Source organism: Xiphias gladius, chromosome 4 (assembly GCF_016859285.1).
Source record: "Xiphias gladius isolate SHS-SW01 ecotype Sanya breed wild chromosome 4, ASM1685928v1, whole genome shotgun sequence".
Lineage (NCBI taxonomy): Eukaryota > Metazoa > Chordata > Actinopteri > Istiophoriformes > Xiphiidae > Xiphias > Xiphias gladius.
The window spans coordinates 14017369-14040208 of NC_053403.1; the positions used below are offsets into that span (position 1 = coordinate 14017369).

General features: G+C 39.9%; 2 protein-coding genes across 5 annotated transcripts; one reads left to right on the top strand and one right to left on the bottom strand.

Annotated features, from left to right (window-relative positions):
* Positions 1-1148: 1148 nt before the first annotated feature.
* ccm2 (CCM2 scaffold protein) lies at positions 1149-10521 on the top strand. Of its 2 annotated transcripts, none has more exons than XM_040126181.1 (10): positions 1149-1565; positions 5700-5876; positions 6047-6130; positions 6384-6567; positions 7036-7172; positions 7721-7856; positions 8146-8203; positions 8333-8468; positions 8584-8722; positions 9225-10521. In XM_040126181.1, exons 1-10 carry the CDS (start codon positions 1536-1538, stop codon positions 9527-9529), a joined length of 1386 nt encoding a protein of 461 aa, XP_039982115.1. In that variant the 5' UTR covers positions 1149-1535; the 3' UTR covers positions 9530-10521. The 2 variants fall into 2 exon arrangements, with proteins under 2 accessions (XP_039982115.1, XP_039982116.1); XM_040126182.1 differs by lacking the exon at positions 1149-1565 and adding an exon at positions 4546-4750.
* A 4645-nt stretch (positions 10522-15166) lies between these two features.
* fam167ab (family with sequence similarity 167 member Ab) lies at positions 15167-22454 on the bottom strand. Of its 3 annotated transcripts, none has more exons than XM_040125584.1 (3): positions 22431-22454; positions 18634-18975; positions 15167-17011 (listed from the first exon to the last, which is right to left on the bottom strand). In XM_040125584.1, the coding sequence occupies exons 2-3, from the start codon at positions 18970-18972 to the stop codon at positions 16748-16750; spliced, it is 603 nt and encodes a 200-aa protein (XP_039981518.1). In that variant the 5' UTR covers positions 18973-18975; positions 22431-22454; the 3' UTR covers positions 15167-16747. The 3 variants fall into 3 exon arrangements, with proteins under 3 accessions (XP_039981518.1, XP_039981516.1, XP_039981515.1); XM_040125582.1 differs by having other exon boundaries at positions 22297-22454; XM_040125581.1 differs by lacking the exon at positions 22431-22454 and having other exon boundaries at positions 18634-18999.
* Between the last annotated feature and the right edge of the window lie 386 nt (positions 22455-22840).

The window sequence follows — 22840 nt, forward strand, 5'->3', positions numbered from 1 at the left end:
GTTGGGGGGGTCACCCTATGATGGACAAATTTTACAAATACAACATGTTTTTATTTTATAATATACGGTATATTGAGAGGTCACAGCTGCTGAGATCTCTAACTATTTTATAGTGTGTAATAAAAGCCCCATGAGGTCCCACAGACAATTGTGCTTTATACACAGGTCTAGGAAATCCACGCAGATGAAGCTGACATACTACAAAAGTAAATAAATACCTCTGTAGTTACTGTATGTGTGCAGAGCTTACCCTTCTTTTGTTGGCACTCATAGGCAGCCAACCCTGTGAGGGACTGGTCTCTTTTCCACTTTCATATCCTCTTGCTGTATCTGTGCATGTTTCTGTCTCTCTCCACTCGTCTCATCTTGCTCTCTCTCTCCGTTGCTGTCTTGATTGTTCATATTTTTGTCCTAGTAAATCAGGGAGAGTAAACAATAGGTGTAAACGATGTATCAAGATATGTTTTTGATGGACACTTAAAATTGTCACAAATATTACATGTAAAATACCTGCATTTGTTGTTGACTTGAAAAACTCTTTTCAGAGCAAGACATTGAGATGTATCTTAGCAGGAAAGCACAGGTGTAACATTAATAACAGCTGTATTACATTTAGGTGTGCAAGTTCAAAAGTTATGGCTTACTGAAAACTTAAACACAGAGGAGTCCTGCTTATAGCCACTTCATAACAACACATTTTCTACAAGAGGTTGATATTTTGACCTTCTGCCCCAGCTGTCTTTGGCAAACCCCCAAATCTCACTTTTTGTTCCTCACTTCATTATGTATAGGCTTTGTAAACAGTGTTTTTTTTCTTTTCTTTTTTTTTAACAGGTGATATTTTTAATTGTAATAACAGAAAAATCACAGGTGAGCCTGTTGCAGAAACAGACAAAACAAACAAAGCATCAGAAGTAGCAATGAAATAATGAAAAGGCATTTACAGCTAAGATAAGTAACAGTCGCCTATGTAAATTCAATCTTTGTCTGCATTTGTGGCTATAATTCAGAGGTCTTAAGTGAGACTCTGTCATTGAGTAAACGGATTAATTTGTGATTCTGGTCAGCTACTTGAGCTGACAGTACTTCAGGGTGGTTTCTCTAAGCCTTTGGCGGTACCAGTATCACACTACACAGTAGCAGCTGTTTTGGTTTGTGCAAAGCAAAGCATGCTGGACCCCAGTTCAACGCCCAAAATGGCGGCACGATTGAAAAGTTTTGCCTGTTTTGTCCGAGTTTGTCTTCTTTACAGACTATTTCCTCAATCGTTTTAGCTGCACTGAAGCATACCATTTTCACATTGGTGGCGCGCCGGCACCTTTTCTAATGGTTGCGGAGTAAGGCAGACACCGGCATGGCGCTTTGCTGTCAGCTCAATTTCGGGCATCACTTTACCAATGCTAGGCTAGGCTAAGCTAGGCTAGCAAGCGAACTACTGTCAAATGAGTGTTGGTAAAAAGCTTCGGTAGTTATGTCTTGTCTAACCTGGACCTCCACGCTGAACTGAATATGAAGAAGAGGACCTTTACATAGACATGGAGGATGATGTGAAAAAAGTGAAAAAGGTAAGTTTGGTATTTGACATAACGCCACTTATTGGAAGTTGACTGGCTAGCCTGCTAATTTACTAGCTAATAAGACCTGGCTAGCTTAGCTGTTAGCAGGGTAAGTTTAATCAAACATCGAGTAACGTTCACCGTCAGTTAGCTGACCAGCGGAAAGAGTTAAATCACTCAGAATAACACACTGACTTATGTTATGTTTTCTCCGTCAACCAGTGTCACTTAAAATGGGAAAAATTGTAACTTACCGAATGGACACAAATTAACGATAAAGCGCAACAGATTGACACTAAAGAACGAGTGAAGTGTTTTTAAGTTAGGTCGAAAACGTTACTTTCTCGGTTACCATGAGCTTCGGGATGTCTTAATTTTTGTATTATATATATATAACACCTACTTCAACACAGTGCTTTGTTCGTACTATAGTTCATTAAAATGTGTTCAGATGTAGTGGGTGTTGGTTGTGGTAAATCTACTTCAAAGGAAATCAACGACCACAGTCGTATTAATGAGGCTAATGTTTTATCCGTTGTTGGATTTTTATCAGTGAAGGTGAAGTTTGCAACGCTATATCGGGATGCCGGTATCCACAAGAAAGTAACAAAAGCATAGCCCGCTTTCCAAGAGTAATAACCTTCGCTGTTATTTGCAGGCGTGGGTCGTGGGAGACCTGTGTGCTCAGCATCAGCTGTCAGAGGCAGCAGTTATCAGTGTCAGTCATGCTAAAGGGAACCAGCACTCGACCGTTGTGCCAACCATCCATCCCCCTCTCACACATACACTATATACACATACTTTCTAATGATCATCCTGCGTGATTTGAAGAGGGGTCTTTATGTTCAGGCACATAGCTGACATTTTTTTGGAGACACGTCTTTATCTTTTCTTCCTATTGTGTTAAGGGGACATTTTCCCTCTGTTATTCTTGTTGGCACAGCAGGAAACTGAAGGGCAGGACCCACTAAATCCCGGCAGGACATTTCATGACAAGCTTGCAGCTTGAGCAGCATAATGAGAATTGAAGTGTCTGAGGTTGACATCTTTGTAAACAGACTATGCTGCTCATGCCATATTTTTTCCATTACAACAAAACCGATGTTAACTCCCATCTAATTCTCCTCTTGATTTGAAGGGAAATTTTGACGGAAATGAGGTGATAGCCTAGTGTTACGAAGGTTTTTGTTGTGGCTAGGAAATGTTTTTCGAGCAGTGTTAACTAATTCAAAGTGTAGTCTTAGCTTGATGAGACATAGCTTCAAAATTTCCAATTGGAAATATCTTATCAATAATAATATCATGCCTAGTTGTGTCACCAAATTAAAAAAAGAATAGATTTTTAAAAAATACATTTACACACCTGGCCATTTTAGCTTTTTTGGAAAGTCAAACATCCCCAGGTGAATATTGTTCCTTCTCTATTTTTAAGTGTTGATATCATGTTGTAGTTGTTGTGTCATCAGTACAGTTCTTTTTTGTGCCACTTGGTGGTGATAGAGAATAGCATTTGGCCCAGGTTTACTTTTATATTCACTGTAGGGCCCATTTTTATGTTCGGACAGGTTCATGTGAAAGCGCAAACCCCTGCAAATGATAACATCACAGTGTTACTTTGAATTTGCTAACTGATTTATTGGAACTCATTTATAAAGGCTTCCTACTTGTCAGGGAATCTGAGGGATAGTATGAAATATAGACAAGATATCTTTACAAGTTAAGGAAATTTACAGCTGAATTACCTCACAAGAATAAACCACAGTGAAAGCTGTCTGCACTCACACATACATTGTATTAGCTTGCTTTCAGCCCAACTGGAGTGGTATGAATGTCTTGCTAACACTAAAAAATAGTAAGTATAGAACTTCACATAACAGAAGTGCTGCCAGTTAGCTCTGGAAAGGCAGGAAAAGTTCATAACGTTTCACCGTAGGGCCACTGTGGAAAAATTCTTATGTTTAGGGGGACAAATACTCAAATATTGCATACATACGTCACTGTGACTAGCTTGTTCATGAACAAGAGACTGTGATTAATTGTAGGATTGGATTGCTAGTCTTATACCCTGCTTTCTCACTCTGAATATGGTTAAATCAAAACACTATAAAAGCACGTGCCTGTATTTTCCTTGTTTCATCACACTTGATCTAAGCTTCATCTAAGTTTTCCTGCGTTGTTCTTAAGTATGAGAGAGTTTAAATGTCAGCCTACACTTATTGTCAACCTGGTCATCACATCACAAAGAAGCGATACAGTATCCTCACTTATGTTTCTTTTTAAACAGACTTTCATCAGAAAAGGCACCTGTTCATCTTTAGGTCATTCACTGGGGTCAACTATGGTAGCTCTCGTCTCACATTTCACAAGGAAAAGGCATAAAATGTTAATGCACTTGTCTTCAGGAGCGACTTACTGTTAAATAATGCACTGATCATACGGCTGTATTGTTCCATGAAGTCTAAAGTCTGTGATCAAGTGTCAGCACATCAAGCAGGAACCAAATTATGGGCACAGTGGAAGATTCAAATACATATTTACAGTGTCTGAAAAAGGAACTAAGTCCTCAAGAGCTACATCTAATTGTCTGTGCTGTTTGGCATATTAATTGTAGTATCGCAAAAAGCATTGCAATGTGACATTTGTGGTCAACACAGTAGAACATGCACTGTCTTGTATTTCTGTGGTTCAGAAGTGATGTGTAAGGACCTTCATTTTCAGAGTCCTAAATGATATAATGAGGGAAGAAATCATCACATCACAATTAAATCTGAAGGTGTGGAACAAACGTGATTATTAACACACTCTTTTTTTAAATTTTTTTTTCTGTCTTTAACATCCTTGAAGCAGTTTTTCGAAACAAGAAGAGTGCGTTGCAGCTTTTAAGCATTTCAACCTTAAATGCATGTATGAGCGTGTCATCACAGGAAGTTGTGGTTGGTCCTCTTCCTGTTCTTGTGCCTGAGTATAGAGACAGAGACATTTCTCTTCCTTTGTGGGGGTTACACCCCTCTCATACACGCTCAGGCAGCGTTTGATCCTTTGTGTGTCTCACCAGTTGGCAGCTGTGACTGTGTGTGAGTGGAGGCAACAGGTGACTAGTTTAGGCAGTGTGAGTGTTGCACCATCCGTGGCCAGGCTGTGTGTTTGCCGTTGAGTAGGTGACTCTTGAAGCGTGTGGGTTAATGGAGAACGAGGTAGGCTTTTTAGAATGCTTTAAATCTAGCAACGTGCTCTGAAATGTTTTGTTTTTTTTGTAATTGTGCATAGGCTTATCTTAATGGACAGAGTTTAGCAAGGTTTTTGATAAGTACACTCAACTGAGCTCCTAAATAGAGCAACAATGTTGACATTGTGCCAGATGATACTAGAGCCAAATATTTATATAACTTGATGTTTTTTCTACTAGTCATATGCAAGCAAAGCAAAGAATAGCTTCTGAGGTAAATACAGAAACATTTTTGAAAAAAAAAAGGAAAATATATTTTTCTGTTGTGACACATCTGGGGCAACTGCTTGTTGATAGTGTGAAGTTGATGTTCACAACTGAGATGTCAAGATGTGCTTCTGTTGTTTGTTGTTTCACACTGTCTTCAACTGCAAACCCTCCATTATTGCAAAATACAGAGTTGCGTTTTGCAGATGCTATCGTTGACATTTGAGCAAGACACATTGGGTTTGCTCAAAGGGCTTTGCATTTTCTCTCTTATGAGTCCTTCTGCTGTATCTTACTCTGCAGTGACCAGCACAGTCAGGGGAAACAGGGTCAACAGAATTTACAAGGCATGCAAGTACAACAGTCAACAGAAGTTTGATGTAGCCTCTTCTAGGTTTTTTGGGGTGCCATTTAACTTGTAGCTGCGTTGGAAGTGCTTTACTGTGTTGCAAACCCATTTTAACTGAATCTTATGTGTGTTTTAGACATAAAAATGTCCTGTAATGATTAATGATATGCTGTTGCAAAGAATCGTTTATTGTCACAGGTGTATAATTTAAAGAGTTTGGCATGCTATAGTATATCCATATGAACTTAGTATTGCATGTTTGAAAGCGAATTGACAACAAAAGCACGCACTTGTGCTGTTGGATTACCACACAGACAACATCTTCTCATTTCTCCTTGCTCTCTTTGTCTTTATTCACCAGCCTGGTATCGTGTCTCCGTTCAAGCGAGTCTTCCTGAAAGGAGAGAAAGGGAGGGACAAGAAGGCCCAAGAGAAGGCCACGGAGCGCAGGGCCCTCCACACCTTCTCTCTCTCTCAGCCTGACCACCGCATCGACCCTGACATCCTGCTTAACGACTATATTGAGAAGGAAGTCAAAGTGAGTGTGAGATATAAACAGTGACTTAAAACCCCCGTCTATATATTAAAAATATTGAAGTACTATTCAGTTAGATGGAAAGAATGGAGGAATCTTTAGGTTAGTTTTCTACCTGGAATTTTTTTCAGCTCTTTGTAAAAGACTAAATATATATATTTTGTCTTTTTCAGTACTTGGGGCAGCTCACATCAGTTCCAGGATACTTGAACCCATCAAGTCGCACAGAAGTGCTGCAGCTCATTGATAATGCAAGGGTATGTGTCTGTGTAAGGGGATTCAACTTGATCCATTACCAGTTGGATAGTTGGATAGACCCGTTGGATAGTTTTTTAAATTCCTGTAATACTTACAGTACTGTTTATGCTAACAGAGAATATATTTGATAAAAGCTTTAATGCTTATATTTATTTATGGTGACTTGGAATATTAAAGTTCTCAGATTGGGTGTTTTTAATGTCTATCATAACAGGGACAATTACACTCATTGTATGCCTCTGTGATTTTCAGAAATCGCATCAGTTGGCAGGCCAGCTGACATCAGAGCAGGATGCAGTGGTGAGCTTGTCGGCGTATAACATAAAGCTTGTATGGCGCGATGGAGAGGACATCATCCTGCGAGTGCCCATCCATGATATTGCTGCTGTCTCCTATATCAGGGATGACTCGTTGCACCTTGTGGTGATCAAAACAGGTTAAAAAAAAACACACACACACACACACACCCCCCCACTGGTTCCTGCAAGAGTTGACATATTAAAATGAAGCCGTAAAATTTGTCAGACTGTTGGAAGTTGTAAGATAACTGAAATTTAAGAATACACAGGGAAGGGGTTTAGGATCTTGTTCAACAGAAGCTTCATACAGTGATCATCTAGACTGGAGTTACTTGCAGTCCTCTTGTAACACACTTTTTAGAGTTGTAGTCAGTGGTGTCAGGTCTGCCTGTTTTTTTGTGTGGTAATGTTATCTATATTTAATTGCCCAGAGACAAATTAATTAAGAGGGAATAACAGGGATTTGATCAATTTTAAAACCAGTATTTTATGGGCAAGTATCTGGGAGAGGAACTAGCAATAACCTGAAATTATGATCAAATAAAGTGGCCCAAACGTCTGAATACTCAAATTTAACTGAATGTATTTTTCTGTGTTTTTCTCAGCCCAGGAGTCAGGAGGTTCTCCCTGTCCCAGTTCGTGTCCTGATCTCAACAAATCTCAGACCCTGAGCTCTTTATCAGAGAGCGGAGCTGTGCTTGTCGAATTCTGCTGTCTGCTTGTGCTGGCTGTTGATAATAAGGTAATATTTTGCATGTGACTTTATGCTAACAACAGGCATGTTTGGAGGAGCTAAATGGCAATCTGCAGGATTCATCTAGTTAGTTAAGTAGGTTACGCAGTTGAGAATGAGGCCTTTTGAACTAAGGTGCACATCAAATAAATTACAGAGACTGCTTTAAAATGTGAAATTAAAACCTGCTCCAACCAACCTGCAATGCTGTTTTGGTTAAGTGTCAGATTGTAAACTGAATCAGCTATGGAAATCATCCTCAAGAAATGCTGTTTTTTGGTACAATGAGATGGATTTCAACTTCTAATAGCCAGCAATTACTAATGTTTGGAAAGCCTAGTTTAATAAAAATGAGTGTACGGGAAACCACAGTCTGGCCTGATTCACATAATTAGTTGTTTGTTCACGTGTTCTTATTGATGTAAAGACCAGAAAAGTAAAGAAAACACACTTCAGCAAATAAGAATGGAATATGACTTCAAATGAAGTTGAAAAATGTCAAGATAATGCGGACATGATTGCAAAAGAAGATTTTTTTTTTGGTCCTTGTCTTTCAGGCGGCGGCAGAGGAGCTGTGTCTTTTGCTCAGCCAGGTCTTTCAGATCGTTTACACAGAATCAACCATAGACTTCTTGGACAGAGCCATATTTGATGGAGCAACTACACCTACAAGACACCTTTCTCTATACAGCGGTAAGGAAAGGAAAAGATCTCTAGACAAAAACAAACTGACTGAAACCACACACACACATTTAACAGATATTTTTCACAGGTATTGGCAACATTTATTAACAAGCATAACATGTTTGTCTTGTGAAATTTAACTTGGTGTCATAGTTAGGTACTGACGTGCTGTTTTTCTCCAAGTACCTCTCAATACTGAAAACAGACTTTGGAATTTTTCCGTCTTTCAATGCTGTTAACATTCCAAAGCTTTATCCACATGTGAACCTGTAAATATGCATCTTCCTTAATTTTGCAGATGACTCTTCAAACAAAGTTGATGTTAAAGAGGCCTTTGAAGCAGAAGGCAGCACATTGTAAGTATAAAGTCCAAGATTTCTATTTTGTTCCCATGTTAGGTATAGTTTTCAAGAAAGATTTTGACACGCACTCTGAAAGTGGTTTACTTTTGCTTGCCGTTTACAAGGGATGTATTCCTCTGTCAGTCCTTTCCAGGTCTCTGTGGAGGCAGAAAGAAACTCTCCAACAGCCTCCACCCCAGCATCCCCTCAGACGAAGACTGCAAGTGAAGGAGAGCTCAGTACCACTGCTGCAGAGCTGCTGCAGGACTACATGACCACAGTAGGATGATTCGCTTCTCTTTCTTTGTCCCTCTCTGATTTTGAGAACAAAACATTTTTTTAAGCTTGACTGATTCTTGTTTTGATTTTTCTCTCTTTTTTTTCCCCCCTTGTAGCTGCGGACAAAACTGTCATCGCAGGAGATCCAGCAGTTTGCTACCCTGCTCCATGAATACCGTAACGGTGCATCCATCCATGAGTTTTGCATAAACCTACGACAACTCTATGGGGACAGCAGGAAGTTCCTCCTACTCGGTACAATCCCTCTTAACATAATTTGTCAGGGAGGGCTTGCTAACTGAGTACCTGTTTCCACTGGAAATCCTTTTTCCTGCATAAGTTTTGTTATCTGTCTACTGTATTGAACTGGTCTAAACTTGGATCATTATGAGTGGAGGGTGGGAAATAGTGAAGTGAACTGTTACAGTCTTGCTTGGTGGTTAGGCCAGTAAAGCCACACCTCACAATCACTTCCAATTTTCTGGCCACAGCAGTTTCAGAACCACTTTCGTGTCTCCACATGAAGTCATGAGACATCCCTTGCTGCTGGTTCCTTAGTAATATAAACCTACCCATATGTTAGGGTTAGGGTCACAGTCAATGTAATACAAACATATTTGTCATAAAATATGTGCTAAAAAGGCAGTTGTCACAGCCCACGATCATATATGCATTAAACTTCAAAATATACCTGTGTCCTGGTGATGAGTACTAATGTTTATATTAGTGTTTACAGCTTTTTCTTTGTCCCCGGCAGGCCTGCGTCCCTTCATACCAGAGAAGGACAGCCAGCACTTTGAGAATTTCCTTGAAACCATTGGTGTCAAAGATGGCCGAGGAATAATCACAGACAGCTTCGGCCGCTATCGACGTACGGCCAGCTCCGCCTCTGATTCCACCACCAATGGCAACGGGGCAGCGGGGGGAAGTGGCGACAGCGCAACCTCAGACGAAGGCCAGGAGGCCTCCGAGGGTGACGAATGGGACCGTATGATCACCGACATCAGTAATGACATTGAAGCTCTTGGCTGCAGTATGGACCAGGAGGGAGTGACACCCTGACATGGTCAACAAAGGTATATTTGCAAGAGCTGAGGACATGAACTGATGGCCACTCCTCAAATGAACAGTAGGCATGAGCTGAATGGATCAGATGAAGGTGGTCCTTAGCACTGACCTAAGATTTGGTTACCTGTATTTTCCTCTGATTGTCAAGAGGACGTACCATAGTCCCTACGCACTCAAAGAAAACCTCACATTATTACCACAAACACATGAAGTCAACAAATGCACTTATGCAGACCCTGTAGATGACATGCAGTTAGTTGGCTATTTGCGTTATAGAGGGATTCGTAGCCTCTGATATGTTTTTAAAGTTTCTTTGATTTTTGTACTCATTTATTGGCAGTATCTGCCACTGCTGTCAGCAATGTAGCGAAAATCTCCAGTGTCTTTGAGAATGTTTCTGTTTTGAATAACCGCAAAGACTCTGGAGAATCCGTCAGAGGACTGTGTACATGTTTTAGAAGGTTAGGACTGAAGCTGTACTGGTTTGTGCTTTTGTATTACTATAGGTCAATCAGCTTCAACAGAAGAAGTTTGGTTTTTTTATTCAGTTATTTCACATTTGTGCGTTTGCTGTGAGAGTGTAACATTTTGCTATATATATATATAATTTTGTTTTTCAATAAGATTTGTGTACCACTTTGTTTTATACTATCATTTGTAATAAGTGTTTACTCATTTATATAATTTTGCCTTATTCAAACTGACCAAGGAAATGCTGTAAAAACAGAAATTCTCATTCAGTTTATTTGATTGAGTGGGGACTGTATTTGACAAAGCCATTTAGTTGATGGCTGATGTAACTTTATGATTTTAGATATTTGTTATTCTCATGCAGGTCATCTTGTTGTGTCTTGTGACATTACATCTGTCATCGTGCCTTTACACTGCAGTACTGTTGCCAACTGTCTGTCACATACAGACAAGTTATTATGAACTGTAACTACAGTTGTTGAGCAAATCATAGTTATTAAATAACAGCTACGTTACAATGTTCGTCTGTTGGTGTTGTAAAATTACATCATCATCATGTCTAATACAAATACATGGTAATTATGTTTTGCCCCTGTCTGCTGCATTATCAGCAGTTTGGGGTGAGATGAAAATCATTTAATTTGACTTTCATACAGAAAAACTGACACGTGATGAAGATTTTATAATCTTGACTATGATCCTCTCTGACTGATCATTTGCTTGGATGCACCTAAGCTGCTGTGGAACTTCAGTCTGAATTTCATCAAAGCAGTCACGCTGGATGTTGTTGAATAGCCTCAAAGTTGGGGATTAGTTTTGTGAGTCTGAGGGACAAGAAATTGGCAGGACAGTCGGAGTCGAGCACATTCCATTCTCTGAAGCCACTCTCTAGGCTTTTAAACCATTTCCTTCACAGATTTACAGTCTCATGACTTTTACCCAGTAAGTTTAAAAGTTCAAAACAAACTGGAATCAAAAGATGATTGCCCATTATCTGGGTTGTGTCATGTCTGTTGTGGGATTGAAGCAGAGGTAGAGGAGTGCATGTACAGACTGGAACGCTACACCAATAGCCTCTCTGGCTTGAGACACTGTCTGCTTCAAACAAAAGGATGAGATAATCAAGAACCCTATGATCTCACTGTGCAAATACAGATTCTTTCTCATCACACTAACAGACTATTCACGGTAAGTTGCACTTGTTAGTGACAATGTTGCTACATTGTTTTGGTACAGAAGGAGAGTAAATGATTGTTTTTGACATTCTCTCAGTGTAATTGAACTGTGTGTTTTTTCTCCCAGTACACGGAGTCGTCCTAATTGGCCTCCTGTAAATTGTCCTTGTAATCCAATTTTAGACCAAACAGAACGGCTCATTAAACTGCCTCATTCAAAGCACATAATTATTAACTAGATCAGTGGCTTTGATTAAGTCATTAAAAGTTCCCATGCTGTGTTATATTGAGATTGCCAGTTGTCTTTACAAGAACTGGAACCCCTATAGTGCTATAGTGACTCCTATCCCCCTTGCATGAGCTTCCCTCATAAAGAAGAATGAGATAGGTGCGTTTCTTTACTTGCTTTAGTTAAAAGATCCTTGTAGTCAGGAATGAAAACTGGACGCTTGCCATAAAGGTAAGTGGATTACATTTAGAGGTCCTTGACTACACTGGACATGCAACTTTAGATGAATAGTATAGACAATGATTTAGGTTATGTAGTTTAGTTATTAATACATTTCACTTAATTTGAGTTTTTGTAGAGTTTCATAGGAATAAAACCTAAGTAGAAACATTCTGCAATTGCCTCCCTTGACTTTTTTTGCTAGTTGTTACTGTAAAGTTTTGGTTGACCGTACGCTATAGTGAATATTTACAAGATTAACAATGGATGAGACGACTACTTGTATGCTAAAGGAATCACTTGTAGTGATGACCCCACAGAGAATCATCACCCAGCTCAGTTTTCATCAGATCTACAGAACTTTTTAGGGTCTTTCAGCTCACTGTTTTGGTTTTACAGCCTGCAACTGAACTGTTTTGTTCACACTCACCACTCTAATGAACATATTTTCTGGCCACAGCAAAAAGATGTTTTTAGGAGAAAAAAAAAAAAAGCTCTTAAAAACCCACTGCACTACCTGCCTAGAACCAACAGCAGACTGGATATGCAATTAGCTGAACATATTGGAGCATTTAGCAGGTAAAGAGAGAGATATTTCCTTCAAGAGTTGTTGGAGACCAAAAACAAAGCTAAAAGGAGAGTAAATATCAAACTTATTCAACAGGTGGCCAGAAACACAACTCCAAATTAATACTAATGTTGCTGGTTGCTGCATGTCAGCCCAATGCACCAATAGGCAACTACAAGCTCGCAATATCAACTTAAAAGGTGATAATATGTAGGTTTTGTTTTGTTTCTGTTTCCCCTGAATGGCTAAAAAAAAATCACTAAATGCAAGATTAAATAAATTCAAATAATACATAGCTTCAAACATTAAAACCAGTGTCCTATGATTCAGTTAAGACTCCTTTGCTTGCTAGCTAAATCATACACAGAGCACACAGCCTTATCCAAAATCAAAGGCAATCAGGAGGCAGGGGGCTTTTTCCCAAATGAATGTTCCACATAATGGTTTGAAAGCTATTTTTAGCTCCTGGACATGTTTAATAGGTGTCTAGGAGCTGGTCCAAGTGTTCCTCTGACCTTATAAATCTATTTTCTAATAACCAACACAGTCAGAATCAGTGTCTCGACACTCCAGGGGTTTAATTGTGTGGTCAAGTTTAAAGCCTCATGAGTCTGTGTCATGTGTCTGCAATGCGCCTTGTTTCTCCAACAAAAACAGTCTGATTCAGCTCTTATTTCCACGCCATTAAAAAATTAAGTGTGTCATTGCTTGTTAAATGTTTTTCCAGTAAATCACTGATGGTGATCAAGCAAAGTTTGAGCTTTGCAAAGTGTCAGAAATGAGGGAATAGGAAATTTTGTCATCACATCACATAAGCCTACATCCAATCATCGTGAATAACCCATCAATTAAATACTGCATTTCACACCGCTTTGTCTGTTTATTGTGTTCTTCTCTGGACTATGGTGCTGTGGTTGACTTCAAAGGAAAGCTTTGCTGAGATAGGATGTACTGAGACACTTCTACACAAAGACTTGGCCTCGGATGCTGTGTGGGATTCTCGCCAGTCTCACCCTGTTGTTCACCTGCTGAGGCTTCTGTCAGCCATTCACGCTTGAGTTTGCAGCTCAGCCCTGGTGAGAAGTTCCTCTCTGTGGTGTGACATCTTTTATATTCCTGGAACAGAACGGCACCTACATTTCCAGTCGTGAACATCAGAAAAAAAGCTCTTGGTAGACAAATGGTAAAGTTAGCAATTAACTGACTGCATCTCTCTATAAGATTCGTTAAAATCAAACTGGAAGAAAATAACTTACATCCAAAACACCCTAAACCGACTTCTTATTTAAACTCTCAACATGGCCTAATTTTAGCATCAGCACTGTGCTCACTGATAAAATATCTGGGCGTTATGCTTGAACAGCCGATACAGTGCTTGATTTCATTCCTGTCAAGTAATTTTGTCGTGCAAATGAGATGGTTTAGGCATGAAATGAATAAAGTGGCAAACCACACGAACAGCTGTCAGGCAGAACTGGAGTCAAAACAAGCACAAAGTACTTTGTTTTTCCTTTTCACTGGAACAAACTTTTACTTGGATTTTAAAAATGCTCCACAGTATTTACTTCATTATAATAGTTTAAATATCATCCAAAAAGTAATCAAAAAGGAAAAAGGAATGAAACCACCTTGATCATCAGCAGCTTGTTAGAAAATGTACATGATGGCCCCTTTGGCAGCTTTTCAGTCAAAAGGAGTTGTGGCTTTCAGCAGTGATAAGCCCACATAAAGCTGGAGCTCATGCATGAAAATCTCAGGCTCAACAAAGTCATTCATTACATGCCACTTAGGGCTCTCTAGATTGAGAGGGACACGGGGATCAGCGAGTGGGGTGCACTGACTCTCACATGCAAAAACTCATGTCTCCCATGCTCATGTCTTCACATGTACCCAGATCTGTGGGAGCCTGGGCTGGTCCCTACCGTTTACACAAGCTCTTGTGCCGTGTGCACAGTTGACTATTTGTAGAAAAAAGGCATCAGGGCAAAAATGACAGAGGCTAATTTGAAGAGAGGAAGTGAGAGACCCAGTTCATGTCATGTTCCAGAGCTTAGAGGAATAGTTCAACACTTTATGGCCAAGACTTCGAATATAATGTCAATATCACCCTCATATCGATGAAGCTACAGCCAGCAGCCAGTAAGCTTAGCTTAGCACACAGACTGGAAACGGGGTTATACCTAGCCTGGCTTTGTCGGAAGGTAACAGAATTAGCCTGCCAGCACTTCTAAGGCAAACTACTTACACTACATTTGATCTGATTTGTTTAATCTGTACAAAACCATGAATGGAAAAACAACAATAACCTTGTAGAATGGCAAACTGTTTGTACAGTTTAAACAAACCTTAGTCAGCTTCAAGTTCTGGTAGGCAGCTTTTGTAAGCTATGGACATTGCCAGGCTAGCTGTTCACCCCAGTCTTTGCGTTACGCCAAGCTAACCGGCTACTGGCTGTAGCTGGTATCAACCTTCTCATCTAACTCTCTCAAAAAGCAAGTAAATGTATTTCCCAAAACATCAAAATATTCTTTTACGCATGTTAATGAAATATGACTGCTATCACAAGGAATCCTGAAACAGTAGTTAAAAAAGTTTACGAGCAGGTATGACATTGGGGACATAGCAAGTTGTCCTGTTCAGGTATTTTGTTAAAAGCCCTCAAGGCCTGGAGAAAGCTCATTAGTAGCTTCAGTCCAACAGTAATATCGCGACATCCAACTTCAGAAGGACTGCTGGATTAGTGTATCCAAGTGTCTTTGACTGCACATGATCTCTGAGATCTTTTTATTTCTTCAGCGAGCACTTTAATACATAGTGTACTGATAAAAGACTCCCCTTTTATCCTGCGTTTGAGTGACAGTTCTTACCATAAGAAAACATGAAGGGCTATTGGTGAGATTATGTTGTCATGACAGCAAATTAAAAGATGAATAAGAAATACATCCAGTCTCTTGATGGATTATTTATTTCCAGTATATTTGTACAGACAAACTACCACTTACAATGACCCATTTCAGGGTATCATATTTTACCAAACCAGTTTTAGGGTATGTTCCATTGGATTATAGGCTTGTTAACACAAGATCCAGTCGACATAGCAGTTATTTTCTTAACAGGTGGCATCATGCCTCACTCCTCATGGGACAGTGCAAACTGAGACTAAGGCCAAGTATTGCGTTGGTACAGAAAGCTGATCATATAATGTTGGAACACTAGTAACAGCAGTATCACAAATCAGTGTTACTGTCATCATTTCATAGGTTGATATAAGAGGTAATCTGTTCTATCTGTTCCACTGTTGCAAACAAATTAGATGTTGAGGTGTGTGTGAGCTTTAAAGCTGCGTAAATATGGGCTTTGTTTAGATTGTATTATGGCATATCTGGGCCACAAGGAGGGGTATCAAATCCAGAAACTAATTTTCCTAGTGAATGGTTTGTGTATTGGGACTATGGTTGACTCGAATTTTAATATGCTCACGTTTCTGATGCAAGCCCCCTGAACCCAATTTGTTGTTATAGTAGTGAGTATATATCCAATGTTATATCCAATCATACAGTAACTGCCAACATAACAAGAGGGGTTATAACAAGAGCCATATAATCATGTCTTTTGGTACACACATGGAGATCTACATAAGTTATAATTCAATGTTTATCCATGAAAATATGACATGTTTTTGTTTCAAACAGACATTGCCATCTCAAATGGTCACTTCCTGGCTGGAGCTCAACTATTAGAGAAAAAGGCATAGCTCCAACCAAGGGCTCAAGACTTTGCAAGCGATCGTTACTTATAAGAAGCAAACGTCAGCAATGGACTAGAAACAGTCATGAGTTCAGTAGCTAGTGCAATTTGACGACCATTATAAAGATTAAATCATTTCCATTATATTCTACAAAAAAATGATGCTCCCTAAGATTTATACTACTTGCTAAATCAAATATGCATTAGGTATATCGTGTTCAATTTGTATCAACATTAAGGCATCTTTTTAAAAGCACAAAACATTTATATTAAGATCCAGGACAAAAAAAAAAAATCATACAGAGGCCTGTATGCAGTAGAAATATGGTTAAATATTTAATTTGTGCTTGATAAATATTGGCATGTGGATAAAGCCCAAAGCAAACAACCAAAGTACATGGAAATATATAACGTACTGAGTAACAATATAACTTATAAGGCTTATAAAAAGGACAGGAATAAGCTTGAGATTGCTTTATTTTAGTTTTAAAACTGCTAGAATTGTGTTTCAAGTCATGATGGCCTGAAGGTTTAAAATCTGCTGCGGTTTTAAGACAGAGAGGTTGTGGTATATAGCTGCCATGTACTTACTAAAGTCAAACTCTTCTTCCAAAATAATATTCATTACCTAAATCTCTGTTTTTGATTATAGAGACTATAAAACTGGGTTCATCCTCACAACAATGTGGTCAAGCCCTAAAAGCACAAAGGATTTCACCACTATCTAATATATGGCCATGGCTGGCGTGTTGCACTGGAGCAAAGATTAGACAAGCTGTTTTGTATTCAGGACTCAGGACCCACTAGCAGAGCGAGAACCGGCGAGAATTAATGTTCATCTTTGTGACGCCGATGAGTCTCAGCGGGGCCGAGAGGCCGAGGCCCGGGGTCACCGGGCATTCACACAACAGGTCTGACAGCTCGTCCCGCTCCTCGAGGCCAAAGGTGGCATCGTTGAGCATCCGGCGATGCAGGTGGCATGTCTGCTCGATCTTCAGCTTGTTGATGTCGTTCCGGAGCCGCATGAGCTGCCTTGCCAGCTGCTGGTCCTGCAAGCGCATGTCGGTCTGCAAAAAGTAGACAGAGATGAGGGGACGCAAAGATGGAAATGTGATAAAACCTCCTGTTAAGTAATTGATGAGGCAATTAATCAACTACAATTTTGATTCCTGATTAAATGTTGTCGTCAAGTAAAAATACCCCCAACAATACTGCTATTCCTTTGACAGAGGGTAAATAATTGTAAGACATCGGGCAATTTTTGGAAAAAATTCTCAACACAACTTACTTTGCTATTTCCAAAGCTTCCAACCATGTCATGGCCGTCATCCAGAGGATAGAGGTGCTCGGTTGTCATGGAGACGGTTTAGTTATTATCTTGTTCCCTAGGTATGTAAATTTGGTCACATGATAACAGGCAATAACAACTAAACCATCAAACCATCTCCATGACAACTGAGCAACGCTGTCTGTGGAGGTAGGCATGAAGACGTGGTTGAAAGCTTCGGAAACAACAGTTAAGTTGGACCTTATGTTGCGGGATCTTATGAGGGATGTGAGAATTTAATGCTTTTACGTGTCATCATGATAGTAAACTGAATACCCTTGGGTCTTGACTGCTAATTGGACTAAACAAGACATTTATCACTATTTTCTCACATTTTACAGACAAGACGATTAATCGAAGAAAATAACTGGCAAGTTAACTGATGATGAAAATAATTACATAATTAAATAGTTGTAGCTCTAAAACGAACACGTTGGGCTTTTATAGAGTATGAGAGTGATTTTTAGAGTTGGTGGGTGTCAGATTTTTTTTTAACCTTAGGACAGCGCCAGGTTACCTGTTTCCCTGTTTTTAGTCTTTATAGTAAGCGAACCGTCTCCTTCTGTAGTTTCATACTGAGCACACAGAGATGTGTGGTGCCTATATTCTCACCTCATGAGATTAAGCATATTTCCCCAAATTGTCAAACTATTTCTTTAAATGCAATTTTTAGTTATATGCTTAACAGTTTCTAAATCCAAGTGTGATTCCAACAACAGATTATATGTAGTTCACACGATTTAGATTCACCAGAGGTCCTTGCATTCAGTCTTTATCTTGTGACAAAATCAAAAAAGAAAACTCACAGTGGGGCGTCCATAAACAAGTTTCTCAACATAAGCTTCCTCAATTGTATCTCTTTTGTGTCCACTGTCTATGTGCAAACATCTGTACAAAGATCACAATCATCTCTCTTGTCCACTGCCTTTGTGCAAAAATGTTTGTGGCCACATACTGTGTGAGTACGAGTCTGCTTCTGTCAGTGCCTCTTTGCGTGCTCAGTCCAAGCTTATGAACCATGGGTAAATGTCCAGAGTAATTGGGCAGAGTAAAAGGATTAGACGCGCAGAAACTGCGTTTAAGAAACGTCTGATGCTATTGCCTGAGACCCAGTCAATCTCACTCACTAGTTTGAATGGGATTCTTCTGGACAGTACTTGGACATGGTGTTCAATGTTAAACTCTAATTAGCTAAGTTGCAAGAAGTTGTCTCAGTTGTCTCTATGATATTCAAAATGTGAGATAACATGTATATAAATCTCAAGTGTCCAACACTACTTTCTGCAATATGCAACCAAAACAAATATGTGAAAAAATTGATGAGAAATTTGTACATCGTAAAGAATTTAATCAATGTCTCACCAGTTCTCTCCTGAGCCAACTGAGAGCCTCGTCGATATTCCCAAATCCCTTCAGCACACCTGATGGCAACTTGCACTGAATCACATCAGAGTTCACTACAGCCTCTTTGGCTGCCACTACTTTCCCTTCAGGCTCCACTTGAATCGGGTCTTTCCCAGTTCCTGACTCTCTGAAGCTATCCGCCTCCAGCTGGGCTTTCCACTCCAGGTAAGAGGGTCTCCTCGTCTCCAGTCTTAATTTCTCTGTCAAGGCCTTCAACGTCGTGAGATGGTCATCCGCAGGCAAATCCACATCATCCCCAAATTCTGCTTCCTCCGAGACACCAACCCTGTCCACCATGATCTGAGGAGGTGAGGGCGCATCCATCATAAATCTGCTAAGTACAAAAAGTTCCTCAAAATGTGTCAAAGTAAGAAAAATAAATATCTGCTCTTCATTCGTGGCCTCTTTCCTTGTTAGAAATGACCATAGTCGTGAATTTTTGTGCTTCTTGCATTTACTTTCTCTGCTATTTGTCAGAAAAGTCAAGCTTTAAAGGATTTTTCATCAGTCCATTGGTGTTTTAGGGGCAGATAATCTTAAGAACTGCAGAGGAGAGAAGACGCAAGTTATGAAACATTTGCTGACAGTACCACTGACAACCACCTCCAAATGACTAGAGACAAAAGTTACATGACATCTGAAAAAAAGCCTGCACCTCAGCTTGACAGGCTCATTTGTATAACAGTTAAGATTATATCCCAGAGAGAGTGAATGAGGATTATGATGAATGTTTGTGCACCTTCTCCTGTAATCCTGTAAACTGATTTAGATTGAGCGTTTGCCTTCGCACATATCAAATGTTAAAGGAGCAGCGCGCTGAGGGAACACACCTCCAGGATTTTCATTTAACGGGAACAAATCATTTCCATAGCAACGACACAGGCACTGTAAATGAATCAGCAATTTTCCACCTCCTGTCTTCCGGGCTTATTGCCTGAACCAACCTGAAATGACAGATGACTGACAGTGGGGGCACAATGACTGGCAGGCTCCCTCTTTTACAAAAACCCTTCTATTTACAGCCCAAAACATAAGTAGCATTCATTTACATGTTTCAAGAAAGAATTTAATGGATCCTCAACATTATGGGCATATTTGACAACTCCTCATTAGACATGGGTAGAGTTAGCTGTACACCTTTTTTCTTTTAAGGAAAACACAGTATTCAACAACATGGATTTTGTCTCCCAGGCGGCACAAAGAGTCTACAGCCATGCTAGCATCTAACATGCTCACAATGACGTGATAGCGTGATAGCATGCTAAAATGTGCTAATTAGCACTGCACACAAACTACACCTGAGGCTGATGGGAATGTCACTAGTTTTGCATGTATAGTCATGAACAAAAGAACTTTACATATGGAAATTTTGACCGCTCAGAGTAAATGGATAACCATAGCTTTTTCTACAGTTCATCCTTGGGCGGGACATGAATGGCTCTATCAAATTTCAAGGTAATCTGGCCAAAAGTTATTGAGATATTTAACTTAAAACAACAAATATCAACCTCATGGCGCTAAATAAAAGTCAGGCTGCTAACATGGCTAAAATGTTACGTGACGTTACATTTTTGAAGGGACCTGTATTTTTATCATGCTATACGTCCATGCACAAGTAAATCTATACCATAAATCCAAATGTTGGTATTTTCTTTGACCATTTTGGAAACACTGGGTGAGTCTGGATGCCCAGGGGAAAGAAATAAAGTCACAAACTCAATTTTTAATGCAGCCTCTTAAATAATATAGCAAACACAGACTTATAACAGTCGCAGCAATAGCACACTTTCTGCCCAGTGTCTTCTTACAAAAGCTTCAGGCACTCAATAAGTGCTTAGCACTCAGTTATTCCATAATGGGTACAGCAGACCAGCAGTTAAGTCACTGCCCTTCTACCTAATGATAGGTTTGGCTGTTTTGCAAGGTAAAACAGACCTCTGACTGTGCAGATTAGCTGACTTATGAATGCGCAAAAAATGGATCCTCTCCTTATTCTCTATAGGAATCAGTGTGCCTCTGGAGACCAAATTGTTACAGGACACCAATGAAGGAGAAGGAAAATCCATGAAACATGCATTTTTAAAGAGTCTGTAAAGACCACGTATGTACAGTAAGGAAGTGATTTAGATTGTAAAAAGAAACTGCAGAGCTAAAAGGTTTAGAAAGATGGGGAAAAGTGAGTGTAAGCAAATATTATATAACGAGCCACGATCGCAGCTATAGAGAAGTAAAGGGCTCAAAATCATAACAGTAAACCAGCCTCTTGTTGGCTGCTTGATCATTTAAGGGGCACTTTAGGTGAACCCAGCCACTTTTGAATAGACCAGCAGGAAATCTTCATAACAAAGCCAGAATTTACATCCTGAATATCAAGTGCAGCCTGGGGCAAATGCAAACACCGACTAATCTGGGGGAAAAAGAATTATTTATCCCCATGATCCAAATGTCCTAACTGGCATCCAAATTGCCGAGCATTACCCATACCTTCCTCCGGTTTCAAGGCTGCAGAATTTGATTGCTCGGCAACATCCAGTTGCAGCGTTGCCACACAAATCAAATTTATTTTTGTGGTGTCGGAATATGAGATGCCAGAACCTCATCTGGCTAAAGAGCTTAGGAAGTCTGGCTCTCCGATCTGGAAAATGCAGACATGTCTGCATAGCAAACATAACCACAGAGTAGCTAATCAGCCTTTAGTGTGTATCTCTCCAATCTATAACACGACCTGCCTCTGAGTCATTCCCATTCAGGGGTGCTGAATTTCAGTCCGCACTGTTGATATGGAATATGAGCATTATCCATAGAAATCATTGGCAGGATCAAAGCGATACATAGCCTCTGTTAACACAAACGCTATTCATAAAGGTAAACACCCAATTACTGTGGCATATTGGATTCCTTCATTATGGCAACAGAAACTTAATAAAACAGTCTTTACTTCACAGTGTACGACCTTTACAGGCTAAACCAATCAAAACAGAAGGAGGGAGACAACCATGTTGGACATCAGTACAACAGGTGTTTCTTTCTAATTGTATTCAGAGAGGGAAGGATGCACTGAAATAAAAAGCACATTCGGAGGGACATTTGTTACAGTATCTATGTAAATGTCCCGTGTTGTGACCATCAAACACAATTCCTCCTGTCCTAAATCAAATCATCCCTTAAGGTAAATTCCTTTAGTTGTTCAGGATTTATCAAAATACTTCCTGAAATTTTAGGCCTGCTTAGTTATGTGGGATGGGGTGTAGCCACGCAGAACACATGCACACAAACACACAGTAAACATTATATTGAGAAATGGTGGGAAATAACATCAACACTTTGCTGTGTAATAACAGCAGCACAACTACAGCCTCGTTTTCCCTTCTGTATTTGTCTTTATCATTTCCCTTGACCTTATTCTAGCTTAGCCCATAAAGGGGAGAACGTCGGGATACAAAGTTGTGCCCAAGTTTACTCATTTCAAGCCATAATTTCATGCAGCCCATTCAATCTTTCTCTCGGCATAATAACGTGATTCTCATTGTTTTCTTCAAATAGTTTGGAATAATTTCTGTAAAAATTTAAATTTGAAAAAAACAAACAAAAACAAAAACACCCAAAAAGACTGAAATTTACCAAAAGCGGGTGATGCTACTTCCACGTGATTGTCTTCAGGCTCCTCTAGCTCTTCTGAAGCCCTGCCGCAAGGTGAGACAACTACCGGCACCGTTCTGAAACACGGCAACGCGGACCGCGTGTGGCTCGTTTACCTTCTCAGAGGCTTCCAGCGGCCGTCCGACGTGTCCCCATCCACCCGGAGTCAGCGAGGAACACCTCCAGCTCTCTCTCTCTCTCTGATAGTATCGCCTCCACAGCCCCACGGTCCACTGGTTTTTGAGCACGGAGCTACCGGAGGAGGGGCGGGAAGGTTGCGTCAGGTTCTGGTTGCTTGGAGACGTCCCAGGAATCCCTATCAGACAACCCGCCGCGTGAATATTACCGCAAGTGCGCCACAGTCGGATAAACGGGCAACAGTTTCACTCTTGCTATCATTTATTTCCATTCAACATGATAAGACAAACAAACCATTTTTTAACAATACAATTGGACAGTATGTACAAAATATTAAAAATTCAGAACACGAAAACGGACGGATTAACCCCAAGGTTTTCATCAGTTA